Source organism: Branchiostoma floridae, chromosome 5, assembly GCF_000003815.2.
Source record: "Branchiostoma floridae strain S238N-H82 chromosome 5, Bfl_VNyyK, whole genome shotgun sequence".
NCBI lineage: Eukaryota > Metazoa > Chordata > Leptocardii > Amphioxiformes > Branchiostomatidae > Branchiostoma > Branchiostoma floridae.
The window spans coordinates 28,250,517-28,263,159 of NC_049983.1; the positions used below are offsets into that span (position 1 = coordinate 28,250,517).

Consider the following 12,643-nt stretch of genomic DNA (forward strand, 5'->3'; position numbering starts at 1 on the left):
ATGACGCGGGTAGACAGTACGGATAAAAGTGTCGAAGGCTCGGTAGAAAGCCCTATTTGAGAGACGGCCAGACATAACCTGTGCTGCGTGGTCAAAGAAGGTGTCGACTTTGAGACTGCATGATTTGGATTGTGAAAGTTTTCTATTTCGTGTATAAATGCGCCCCATTACGCAACTGCCCTTCCGGTGTGAGTCAGCTGCAGTTCAGTGACCTCCGCATAGGGGCATTTCAAAGAGGGCGTGAGAAGACGATACGCCGACAGAATTTTTTTTTGTATTCGATATTTTGTGGTTTGTACCTTCAACTCAAACATATCCGTTTGGGGTATTCCAAAAGTGCACCCTACTATATTTTTTTTAATGCGTCGAAGCCAGTCACCTTGAGGCCCTTAACTATAGAAATCCCCATGGGCCGAAAACTGTGTTCTGCTACCTCAACCCGTAGGTCACCCTAGAACGCCCTATTCTCTTAGATACTCCGTGAGCCGAGAAAATGTGTTTCTAGCATTCACATATTGAGGGGCTAGAAGGCATCTTTTTTGTAATCACCATTTTTACAAGTTCTGTGATGATCGCGGGACGTTCAGAAGTTTTTACGTGTTCCGCAAAAGATTGCAGGACGTTCTGCGGAATCGTTTTCATGTTACACTTTTTTAAAATTATCAAAATTAAATACGATATTTGGCACGGAAATTGTAAATTTGTATACAGGGACGTATGAAAGGCACATGTCTACCAGAAACAATTTTTTTTCCATGCTACAATTAGAGCATTCCTGGTATTTTGTATCGGGGTGGTTTTCCAGTGGGGTGAAATTTCTTCAAGGTACTTTTTAAGGTGTGCATGATGGGAAGGCAGGTGGGCGGAGGTTAGGAAACACTGCATGATGGGAAGGCAGGTGGATGGATATCAGGAAACACTGCATGATGGGAAAGCAGGTGGGTGGAGGTTAGGAAACACTGCATTATGGGTAGGCCTGCATAATTGACGTTTCACATCTGCCAGTCTGCCATGCAGATATTCCGTGCATTATAAAATGACAGAGAGCGCTGTGGGTTTCGAAAAACTTTTTAAAACTTACTTGTGCTTAACCTTTTTACAGTTTACCCTTCAGTGAACCCCAAAGTGTGATAGTCCATTACCTGTACGTCTTAAATTAATATCAAAGTCCCCAAATTCAACAATTTTAAGTAACATATGCCAGGTGTGAAAATAGAGTACTTTGGACATAAGCTCTGCACACCTCTTTACCAAAATTCAGGTCATTTGGTTTCAATACAAGGGCATGGAAGCCCAAAATATTTTGTGGACAAAAATGGCCAAATATCGGAAAATAACTCATTTTTGAAGTGAGGTATGCATAAAGTGTTGATAAGCCCTGTGGGCATATGTCTAATGCATCTCTGTACCAAATTTCATGTCATTTGGTTTCTGAATACAACGGCAATGGAGCCAAAAATATACATTTTTAGTAGAAAATGGCAGAAAACCCCAAAATAACAAATCTTTTAAGTAATCTATGAAAAAAGTTTTCATATGTTAGATATATAATGAAGCCATTCTGTCAATTTCAATTTGGAATGTTGATATAGTAGAAAAAGAAGTTAATCGACAGCACACAGCATATGTTCCAAAATGCAACGTGTTCTGCTTTATCCAAGAGGTTGCCACCAATACCTTACCGCAACCAACACAATACACACGTTCGAAACGTGTGTTCCGGATGGGTATGCGTGTGCCTTTGACGAAGTATTATTCTTGTTGTTTCCCAGCCACAAAAGGTTTCACCGTGAGGGCACAGTCGTATGGATGGGATGATCCGGGTTTCCGGGATGTCCCCTACAATTCCAGAGATCTCACCTACATTGTCGTTGGCGGACAGAAGAGCAACATTGATGAAGGCCGTGAGTAGACGTTGTATTTCCTATTAAAGCACCTGGACAAAAACGATTTATCTCTCCTTTTCCAGCCGTTGGGACAGCGTCCGTGTTATCAATACTTTTGAATCAACATAGATTAATCGAAAGACACGAGTTTTAAAGTTTTGAAAATTTTAAATTTTCTCGCAGAAAAAGGCCCGATTGCATTACACTGTCCTTCAAGCGATGAAAAATCAACAGAAATACACGAAGAATTTTGAGGATCTATTTCTTTTATAATGTCAGTTAAGCGGGGGCATCAGGTGTTCATTTTGAATGAGCAGACCGGACAAGTTGTAGACAAGGCTGCTTTCGACACCTGGGTCCATGGCGACGCTGAGGCGGCGAAAAAAATGGCAACCTTTCTGGTAGACACTGCAGAGGTAACGTAGAAACGTAGATTTTTATGTATGGTATCATTTGGGCTAATTACGACAGTTCTGAAAATCATAGGTTTCCAAATGACTTGAAGTTTAACGCGTTTTTTCTGCTGGCAGGTATAACGTTCATGAATGTTGAAGCACAAACTTATGGGTATAGTAAACAACTAATGCAGCATCTTAAGTACTCTATACTTATTACAGGTACCTGCCTTGACTCGGATGTAGTACCTCCTGTTCGTTATCAAAGATAAAATATGATGTGTTTTAGATTTTTCAACTATCATGATCGTTTAAACGAGCATTTCGTTTGCAATTGTCGTTTCTGTAAACTTGATACCTTAGATGAATATGCTATACTTATTACAGACATAAGTGTCATATCAAGGACAAGAATGTCTAATAAAAGTTAAACGTTGGTTAGAACTTTCCGATCACGTTCGGGCACGTCATACTTCAGGCAATCTTATATCATATCTCATCTTTGTTCCTATTTCGCTGCAGGGACGGATCATAGTTGTCGTTGTTCATGACAGCGGCGACTTTACAGGAGGACTATCCAGTGTATTAGCACCATACGGATCTACAATTACTTATCTAGGTGCCTATATCTTTTTTAATTTCCTCTGTGCAGGAACAGATAGTCTAATCTATATATAGCCGACAACTCATCTTACGTTTAGCAGACTATCACTTCTGGTAGGTTTGGAGATGAATGGAGAGATTGAAGCAAATTCTGGCTGAATGATGTTTTATGACGTCATTCAGGCTTAGGTCACATTTCCGAATCGGGGCCCGGTCGGGATGTTTTAAGAAACGAAAAATTAAAATGTATACCTAAAAGTATACACAAATCTTGCCCATGAACCATATTTTGACGTTTTGTGTATGTTGATGTCTTTCATATAATTATTCTTTTCGCTTCCGAAAGCTGGCCGGCCGGGCCCCGGTTTGGAAATGTGACCTAAGCCTTACAGGGTCACCACCGGGCGCCTTTTGGCGATGTCCTTGATCTGCTCTCGGACATAACAAAGTAAAGGGGGGAGGCACAATTTCTATTGTAACTTTATGCCATACAATGTAGATAGGCCGTCTTTGTTTACTAGTAGTAGTATCATGACTTGGTAGCTGGCAAGTATTTGAAGGATTGACACATCTAAACATCTCATGACAGGGCGCAGAGAGTCCTACGCCATGATTACCCAGAAGGGACCAAAACCATCTTGGTTCGTGGAGAAAAGGAGCGCTAAAGGTGCTGGACCAACTATTGTAGAGGCGTTTATACCACCAGGTAAAGAAAACATTTTATCTCGAGTTTGCGAGTATTCATTTTATATTTTTCCTATGTGTGGTGTCTTTTATTGACAAAGAATATTTATTAGTACAGAGCCAGGGACCATTATATCGTTAGCATTTTTAGGATTGGTTAGATATACAATTAAGCCATTCGGTCAATTTCAAATTGAAGTGTTGATATGGTAGAAAAGAAGTAAGCGTCAGCACACAGTTTATATTCCAAAATGCACCGTGTTGTTATATCCGAGAGGTTGTCACCAATGCCTTAATGCCTCCAACACAATACACACGTTCGAAACGGGTGTTCCGGGTGGGTAGGCGGGTGTTCTGGATGGGTAGGCAGGTACCTTTGACGAAGTAATGAAGATGCGTTATGTTTTTCGATGACGTGTTATGCTATGTACTGACTTCATGTCTTAAACGAAGATTTCACTAGGTGCTGCGTTAACAGCCAATACAGAGGCATTTAGTTCAAGGATATTCTTGTTGTTTCCCAGTCGCAAAAGGTTTCACCGTGAGGGCACAGTCGTACGCATGGGAGGATCCGGGTTTCCGGGATGTCCCCTACAATTCCAGAGATCTCACCTACATTGTCGTTGGCGGACAGAAGAGCAACATTGATGAAGGCCGTGAGTAGACGTCATGGTTATTGTTGTACACGCTGTGTTTCCTATTAAAGCACCTGGACAAAAGGATTTATCTCTCCTTTTCCAGCCGTTGGGACAGCGTCCGTGTTATCAATACTTTTGAATCTGATTCAACATACTATTAGATTAATCGAAAGACACAAGTTTCTAAGTTACAAAAAATCAGGATCAGAGCCCATTTGCATTACACTGTTGTTCAAGTGATAAAAAATAAAGTGACATACATGAATGATTTTGAGCATCTATTTCTTTTATAACGTCAGTTAAGCGAGGGCATCAGGTGTTCATTTTGAATGAGCAGACCGGACAAGTTGTAGACAAGGCTGCTTTCGACACCTGGGTCCATGGCGACGCTGAGGCGGCGACAAAAATGGCAACCTTTCTGGGAGGTGCTGCAGAGGTAACGTAGAAACGTAGATTTTTATGTATGGTATCATTTGGGCTAATTGCGACAGTTCTGAAAATCATAGGTTTCCAAATGACTTGAAGTTTAACGCATTTTTCTGCTGGCAGGTATAACGTTCATGAATGTTGAAGCACAAACTTATGGGTATAGTAAACAACTAATGCAGCATCTTAAGTACTCTATACTTATTACAGGTACCTGCCTTGACTCGGATGTAGTACCTCCTGTTCGTTATTAAAGATAAAATATGACGTGTTTCAGATTTTTCAACTATCATGATCGTTTAAACTAGCATTTCGTTTGCGATTGTCGTTTCTGTAAACTTGATACCTTAGATGAATATGCTATACTTATTACAGACATAAGTGTCATATCAAGGACAAGAATGTCTAATAAAAGATAAACGTTGGTTAGAACTTTCCGATCACGTTCGGGCACGTCATACTTCAGGCAATCTTATATCATATCTCATCTTTGTTCCTATTTCGCTGCAGGGACGGATCATAGTTGTCGTTGTTCATGACAGCGGCGACTTTACAGGAGGACTATCCAGTGTATTAGCACCATACGGATCTACAATTACTTATCTAGGTGCCTATATCTTTTTTAATTTCCTCTGTGCAGGAACAGATAGTCTAATCTATATATAGCCGACAACTCATCTTACGTTTAGCAGACTATCACTTCTGGTAGGTTTGGAGATGAATGGAGAGATTGAAGCAAATTCTGGCTGAATGATGTTTTATGACGTCATTCAGGCTTAGGTCACATTTCCGAATCGGGGCCCGGTCGGGATGTTTTAAGAAACGAAAAATTAAAATGTATACCTAAAAGTATACACAAATCTTGCCCATGAACCATATTTTGACGTTTTGTGTATGTTGATGTCTTTCATATAATTATTCTTTTCGCTTCCGAAAGCTGGCCGGCCGGGCCCCGGTTTGGAAATGTGACCTAAGCCTTACAGGGTCACCACCGGGCGCCTTTTGGCGATGTCCTTGATCTGCTCTCGGACATAACAAAGTAAAGGGGGGAGGCACAATTTCTATTGTAACTTTATGCCATACAATGTAGATAGGCCGTCTTTGTTTACTAGTAGTAGTATCATGACTTGGTAGCTGGCAAGTATTTGAAGGATTGACACATCTAAACATCTCATGACAGGGCGCAGAGAGTCCTACGCCATGATTACCCAGAAGGGACCAAAACCATCTTGGTTCGTGGAGAAAAGGAGCGCTAAAGGTGCTGGACCAACTACTGTAGAGGCGTTTATACCACCAGGTAAAGAAAACATTTTATCTCGAGTTTGCGAGTATTCATTTTATATTTTTCCTATGTGTGGTGTCTTTCATTGACAAAGAATATTTATTAGTACAGAGCCAGGGACCATTATATCGTTAGCATTTTTAGGATTGGTTAGATATACAATTAAGCCATTCGGTCAATTTTAAATTGAAGTGTTGATATTGTAAAAAAGAAGTAAGCGTCAGCACACAGTTTATATTCCAAAATGCACCGTGTTGTTATATCCGAGAGGTTGCCACCAATGCCTTACTGCCACCAACACAATACACACGTTCGAAACGGGTGTTCCGGGTGGGTAGGCGGGTGTTCTGGATGGGTAGGCAGGTACCTTTGACGAAGTAATGAAGATGCGTTATGTTTTTCGATGACGTGTTATGCTATGTACTGACTTCATGTCTTAAACGAAGATTTCACTAGGTGCTGCGTTAACTGCCAATACTGAGGCATTTAGTTCAAAGATATTCTTGTTGTTTCCCAGTCGCAAAAGGTTTCACCGTGAGGGCACAGTCGTACGCATGGGAGGATCCGGGTTTCCGGGATGTCCCCTACAATTCCAGAGATCTCACCTACATTGTCGTTGGCGGACAGAAGAGCAACATTGATGAAGGCCGTGAGTAGACGTCATGGTTATTGTTGTACACGCTGTGTTTCCTATTAAAGCACCTGGACAAAAGGATTTATCTCTCCTTTTCCAGCCGTTGGGACAGCGTCCGTGTTATCAATACTTTTGAATCAACATAGATTAATCGAAACACACGAGTTTTAAAGTTCTGAAAATTTTAAATTTTCTCGCAGAAAAAGGCCCGATTGCATTACACTGTCCTTCAAGCGATGAAAAATCAACAGAAATACACGAAGAATTTTTAGCATCTATTTCTTTTATAATGTCAGTTAAGCGAGGGCATCAGGTGTTCATTTTGAATGAGCAGACCGGACAAGTTGTAGACAAGGTTGCTTTCGACACCTGGGTCCATGGCGACGCTGAGGCGGCGACAAAAATGGCAACCTTTCTGGGAGGTGCTGCAGAGGTAACGTAGAAACGTAGATTTTTATGTATGGTATCATTTGGGCTAATTACGACAGTTCTGAAAATCATAGGTTTCCAAATGACTTGAAGTTTAACGCGTTTTTCTGCTGGCAGGTATAACGTTAATGAATGTTGAAGCACAAACTTATGGGTATAGTAAACAACTAATGCAGCATCTTAAGTACTCTATACTTATTACAGGTACCTGCCTTGACTCGGATGTAGTACCTCCTGTTCCTTATTAAAGATAAAATATGATGTGTTTCAGATCTTTCAAGCATCATGATCGTTTAAACGAGCATTTCGTTTGCGATGGTCGTTTCTGTAAACTCGATACCTTAGAGGAATATGCTATACTTACTACAGACATAAGTGTCATATCAAGGACAAGAATGTCTAATAAAAGATAAACGTTGGTTAGAACTTTCCGATCACGTTCGGGCACGTCATACTTCAGGCAATCTTATATCATATCTCATCTTTGTTCCTATTTCGCTGCAGGGACGGATCATAGTTGTCGTTGTTCATGACAGCGGCGACTTTACAGGAGGACTATCCAGTGTATTAGCACCATACGGATCTACAATTACTTATCTAGGTGCCTATATCTTTTTTAATTTCTTCTGTGCAGGAACAGATATTCTAATCTATATATAGCCGACAACTCCTCTTACGTTTGGCAGACTATCACTTCTGGTAGGTTTGGAGATGAATGGAGAGGTTGAAGCAAATTCTGGCTGAACGATGTTTTATGGCGTCATTCAGGCTTAGGTCACATTTCCGAATCGGGGCCCGGTCGGGATGTTTTAAGAAACGAAAAATTAAAATGTATACCTAAAAGTATACACAAATCTTGCCCATGAACCATATTTTGACGTTTTGTGTATGTTGATGTCTTTCATATAACTATTCTTTTCGCTTCCGAAAGCTGGCCGGCCGGGCCCCGGTTTGGAAATGTGACCTAAGCCTTACAGGGTCACCACCGGGCGCCTTTTGGCGATGTCCTTGATCTGCTCTCGGACATAACAAAGTAAAGGGGGGAGGCACAATTTCTATTGTACCTTTATGCCATACAATGTAGATAGTCCGTCTTTGTTTACTAGTAGTAGTATCATGACTTGGTAGCTGGCAAGTATTTGAGAGATTGACACATCTAAACATCTCATGACAGGGCGCAGAGAGTCCTACGCCATGATTACCCAGAAGGGACCAAAACCATCTTGGTTCGTGGAGAAAAGGAGCGCTAAAGGTGCTGGACCAACTACTGTAGAGGCGTTTATACCACCAGGTAAAGAAAACATTTTGTCTCGAGTTTGCGAGTATTCATTTTATATTTTTCCTATGTGCGGTTTCTTTCATTGACAAAGAATATATATTAGTACAGAGCCAGGGACCATTATATCGTTAGTATTTTTAGCATTGGTTAGATATATAATTAAGCCATTCGGTCACCTTTGTTCCCTTTGGAATCCAAGTTGTCTTCAGTCTGAATTGTCTTACAACGTTTCCTATTGGACAACTGAAATTGTCTTCATTCATAGTTAGAGTATAAAAAACTGATGTTCGTTAACAAAATCAAAATCGATTCTTCTCGTCTTAGAAATGTTTCGTATATTCCCTTTCAGCCGGGACACTTGAAGACCACGAAGTCGACAACGACAAAGACCGGTAAGCTATCATCAGTTTGGCTCATATGCATAGCCTTGTCACATATTTCTGGATATAGTCCGTATTTCCATTTATCACATCACTGTGCTGTTATCGATAATATTCTGTTGCTATGTATTTGGCCTCGTGTGTAGTATCGTTGTCATATTGAGCTCTATGTGAAGAAATGCGGCTGTTTAATTGTATCAACAGTTAATTGGTGCAAATGTCACATTTGCTTAAATAGCCATTCTCTATCAAACTGCTGATGGTTGTATTTACTGTATATTGCAGGGACGAGCTGTGAATGCCTGCTGGCGAACCTCTTGAATAAACGTCTACTCGGCATGGTTAGCTTACTCTTTCCTGGTAACTATCGAACCTGTACTTCTTGTACAGGGTTTTTTAATAGGATGCTATATTTTGCAACTCATTCTCTGTGGTCTTTGTAAAATCTATGTTGAGTAGATACTTGTTTCTTCCCATCCTCCCTTATAAAGTATGGCATCCTTATGTTATTAGATAGGAAAGCTGACAGCAGATGGAAACCTAGGACAATTTGTATGGAGAAACTAATCAAGAAAATGTAGCAGCATTAAGAATAGATTGAAAAACCAATTCCAACAGTATATAGCACACAAGGGAATGTCGTACATTGGTCAAGTTTCAGATCATGCGAAGGACCAAACATACAAAAGGCCATTTGTAACTCAATATGTCAGTAATATCTTAACATTAGATGCCAACATGATAATATCGATGCAGTTTGTTAGGTGGAAAACTGTTGTCAGCTGAACAAAAACCCCCAAAAGGCAGGTGAAAGGAGCTTTACGGTACCATTGCTGCATCCACAGTGTGACAGTCAGGAGAGACAAAACCTCCGGGTTCTGTGGAGAATGTTTTGCGAGGATTATGCAGTAATTGTGTTTGACATGGTGGCCACCATATCTGCAGTTTACAACCTTCAGAGTCAAAGGCAATTACTGATATGATAAGAGAAGATGAGATGAGGCAGTGAGGCTGGCTGTGAAACATTGTGGGATAGTGGTGTATTACGAAATAATAGTGCAAATTACTAGCAAGCCTATATAGTAATAATTGTGTTGACATTTAGCTTTGTCATCTTCTGAATTAACAAATTCTACTCTGTTCGAAGGCTCTAAATGTAGGTTTCTAGTGTATAATCTTATTTCTGTACTAGATATAACTTTTCATCTTCCAGTAGATTTTTATTAGACGTTGCTGATACTGAGGTTATAAGGTCAGCGTTGTTAGTTTATAAGACACCAGGGTGTTAGAAATATGAAGTGTGTGAGCATAGCTTTACTGTTAAGTAAGAATCAGTTATCTTACTTGTAACCGACAATTTAGTATTTCTTTAGTATAAACTAGACTCTTTTATAGAGGTGCTGCGGAATTTTGTGTTATTGTGTTATTATGTAGAGGTGCTGCGGAATTTTGTGTTATTATGTAGAGGTGCTGCAGAATTTTGTGTCAATAATAATTGTGAGATTAACACGGATATCCCTATGAGAAGAGATACCATCATGCACTAAACCCAGAGAAGTGATGTCTTGTTTAACTCACAACTAGAACTGATCGCTTAGTTACGTATGTCCTTTTTGTGCATTTGCTTTGAAACTTTTTAATATAAGATGTGCAGTTTTGGTACCACACACCTGTGTCTGTTGTCTTTGTGTCCACGATAGGACTACTAGTGACAAACTCCTTTAGAGAACAACTAAACGTACACAGCACAATATTTCTGGTCTGATATGGGCCCCGACAAAAGACCCACGTTTATTGATTGATACACAGTTTTGTTTATTCAGTTGGATGAAGGAACAATACCTCTCTTTAACAATATGACCCCCTGGAATTTGGAAAGTGAGATTGATAATGATAGTGGAGCTTTTTATGTCGACTTTGGCTAAGTTTAGTCTACTTGGCTGTGTCTATCTGAGGTCAGGTAAGCAGGCTCTTGTTGGGCTTGATAAAAACAAACACTACAAGCGGTATAAAACTAAACTGAAAAAGGGTCACTTTTGCATAAACACATGGCATAAACACTGAATTTATGAAGCTTGAAGGGTCACTGCACATGATATAAACACTGAATTTACAAAGGGTCACTGCACATGATATAAACACTGAATTTACAAAGGGTCACTGCACACAGTATAAACACTAAAGTGTCGCTAGTGTCATCTGACAACACTGAAGTAACTGATGACCTTTGTGCAAAACCTTGAGAAACCGGTTTTCCATCAGGTGTACCATTCAGTGATGCCCCCTAGCGAACCTTTGCAATAGCCCCAGAATCAGGTCTCGAAGCACTACTGGCTGGCCGGGGGCGTGGGGGCTGTGGAGGGGGCATTGTGCCTTTCTTCCAGCTATGTAACTGTACAAATAATAATTCCAGAAAGAACGACTGGATTTTCGTGGTAGCTCATGTCAATAGCTTAAGTAAGGATGTACAAGATCAGACGATGCATAATTAAGGCTTAGCTTTGCATAATAAATGAGGAAATTTGATAAGTACCGTAGATGGGCAGAACACTGCTAGCTTGTACTGATGCACTTCGGCTTGTAGCCGTCTAACGACAGAGGAGGTAAAGTGGTATACCGAAAATGTTGCTAGAAATGAGATCAAATTTCCATTGGAAGCTCCATTTCCATCAAAAGTTTAATGTTCATGTATAAAAGTTATTTTGAAGTGATGGGTGATTATGGCTGCTGCCCTGGCTGCTCATTGTATTGTTTCATTGTGATTCATTTAAAAAAAATAGTTCCATTTTTAAGTATTTCCCATATTGAAAACAAATGTCTGAAACTATCAAGTGTCCTGGTGATTGGACATACTGAAAGAAACTGCAATTTTTACCACGTGGCCTTTTTCATGCATGAATAGATAGCAAAATTTTACCGTCTGCAAACGATGAGATCGAGATTGCTTCTGACATGAAATAGAAGAGCAGTATCATACTTAATAAATTCTGCCTTCAAAGCAATTTCATTCTCCAGACTACTTCTGACATGAAATAGAAGAGCAGTATTATACTTAATAAATTCTTCCTTCAAAGCAATTTCATTCTCCAGACTACTTCTGACATGAAATAGAAGAGCAGTATTATACTTAATAAATTCTTCCTTCAAAGCAATTTCATTCTCCAGACTACTTCTGACATGAAATAGAAGAGCAGTATTATACTTAATAAATTCTTCCTTCAAAGCAATTTCATTCTCCAGACTACTTCTGACATGAAATAGAAGAGCAGTATTATACTTAATAAATTCTGCCTTCAAAGCAATTTCATTCTCCAGACTACTTCTGACATGAAATAGAAGAGCAGTATTATACTTAATAAATTCTGCCTTCAAAGCAATTTCATTCTCCAGACTACTTCTGACATGAAATAGAAGAGCAGTATTATACTTAATAAATTCTGCCTTCAAAGCAATTCCATTCTCCAGACGAGTTGAACCCCTGTCCTCATGCAGACTTCGCTTGGTTTGTACCATGTGTTCCAGAATGCAGGATCAACTCTCACTACTAAACATGAGCAATTCATGACGGTTTTGAAACGCAGACGCAGCGCAGGTGGCTTATATCATCGATGATAAATCAATCAACTGTGAGTGATAGGATCTTTAGGAAGGAAGCATACAGACCACAGAAACGTTCCCAGATAAAAAGTACCTGATTGTGTATAAGAGAACAATATACAACAGGATCATACACAGATTTGCCAGAAGTATTACTTCATAGGTTAGCCATCTACTTATATCTAAAATTTTCAATTAATAAATATGGTAAAAGTCAGCACAATATGTCTGTAATATACTAGGTTTTCACACCAGCAGTTATACTTCAACAGTTACTTGGTATCAAAGCATACAAAAGTTAAGAAAACTAGCCAGTTCTGACATTAATCAATGAAGGGGAAGGGGGGGGGGGGGGGGTTGAGGTTGTTACATGACATTGTCTTATTATGTCCCCTTATCAGCTGTTGCTG

The 12,643-nt window shown here is 39.8% G+C and overlaps 3 protein-coding genes across 3 annotated transcripts in view; 1 reads left to right on the forward strand and 2 right to left on the reverse strand.

Moving 5' to 3' along the window:
- Positions 1–12,643, reverse strand: part of LOC118416894 (neuronal pentraxin receptor-like) — a 626,618-nt gene that overhangs the window by 432,338 nt on the left and 181,637 nt on the right. The gene's annotated exons all lie outside the window — the stretch shown is intronic.
- Positions 1–12,643, reverse strand: part of LOC118416887 (uromodulin-like 1) — a 388,377-nt gene that overhangs the window by 162,499 nt on the left and 213,235 nt on the right. The gene's annotated exons all lie outside the window — the stretch shown is intronic.
- On the forward strand, positions 1,790–10,303 carry LOC118416891. The gene is made up of 13 exons (XM_035822172.1): positions 1,790–1,904; positions 2,804–2,900; positions 3,474–3,590; positions 4,093–4,224; positions 4,506–4,642; positions 5,143–5,239; positions 5,813–5,929; positions 6,432–6,563; positions 6,845–6,981; positions 7,482–7,578; positions 8,152–8,268; positions 8,606–8,648; positions 8,922–10,303. Exons 1-13 carry the CDS (start codon positions 1,806–1,808, stop codon positions 8,932–8,934), a joined length of 1,335 nt encoding a protein of 444 aa, XP_035678065.1. The 5' UTR covers positions 1,790–1,805; the 3' UTR covers positions 8,935–10,303.

Bases quoted from the DNA above. Each gene is read 5' to 3' on its own strand.
- LOC118416891 (XM_035822172.1), top strand. From the start codon at position 1,806: ATGGATGGGATGATCCGGGTTTCCGGGATGTCCCCTACAATTCCAGAG. The intron at 4,225-4,505 runs GTGAGTAGACGT...TTATAACGTCAG, and splicing joins GAGCAACATTGATGAAGGCC to TTAAGCGAGGGCATCAGGTG. The intron at 5,240-5,812 runs GTGCCTATATCT...ATCTCATGACAG, and splicing joins ATCTACAATTACTTATCTAG to GGCGCAGAGAGTCCTACGCC.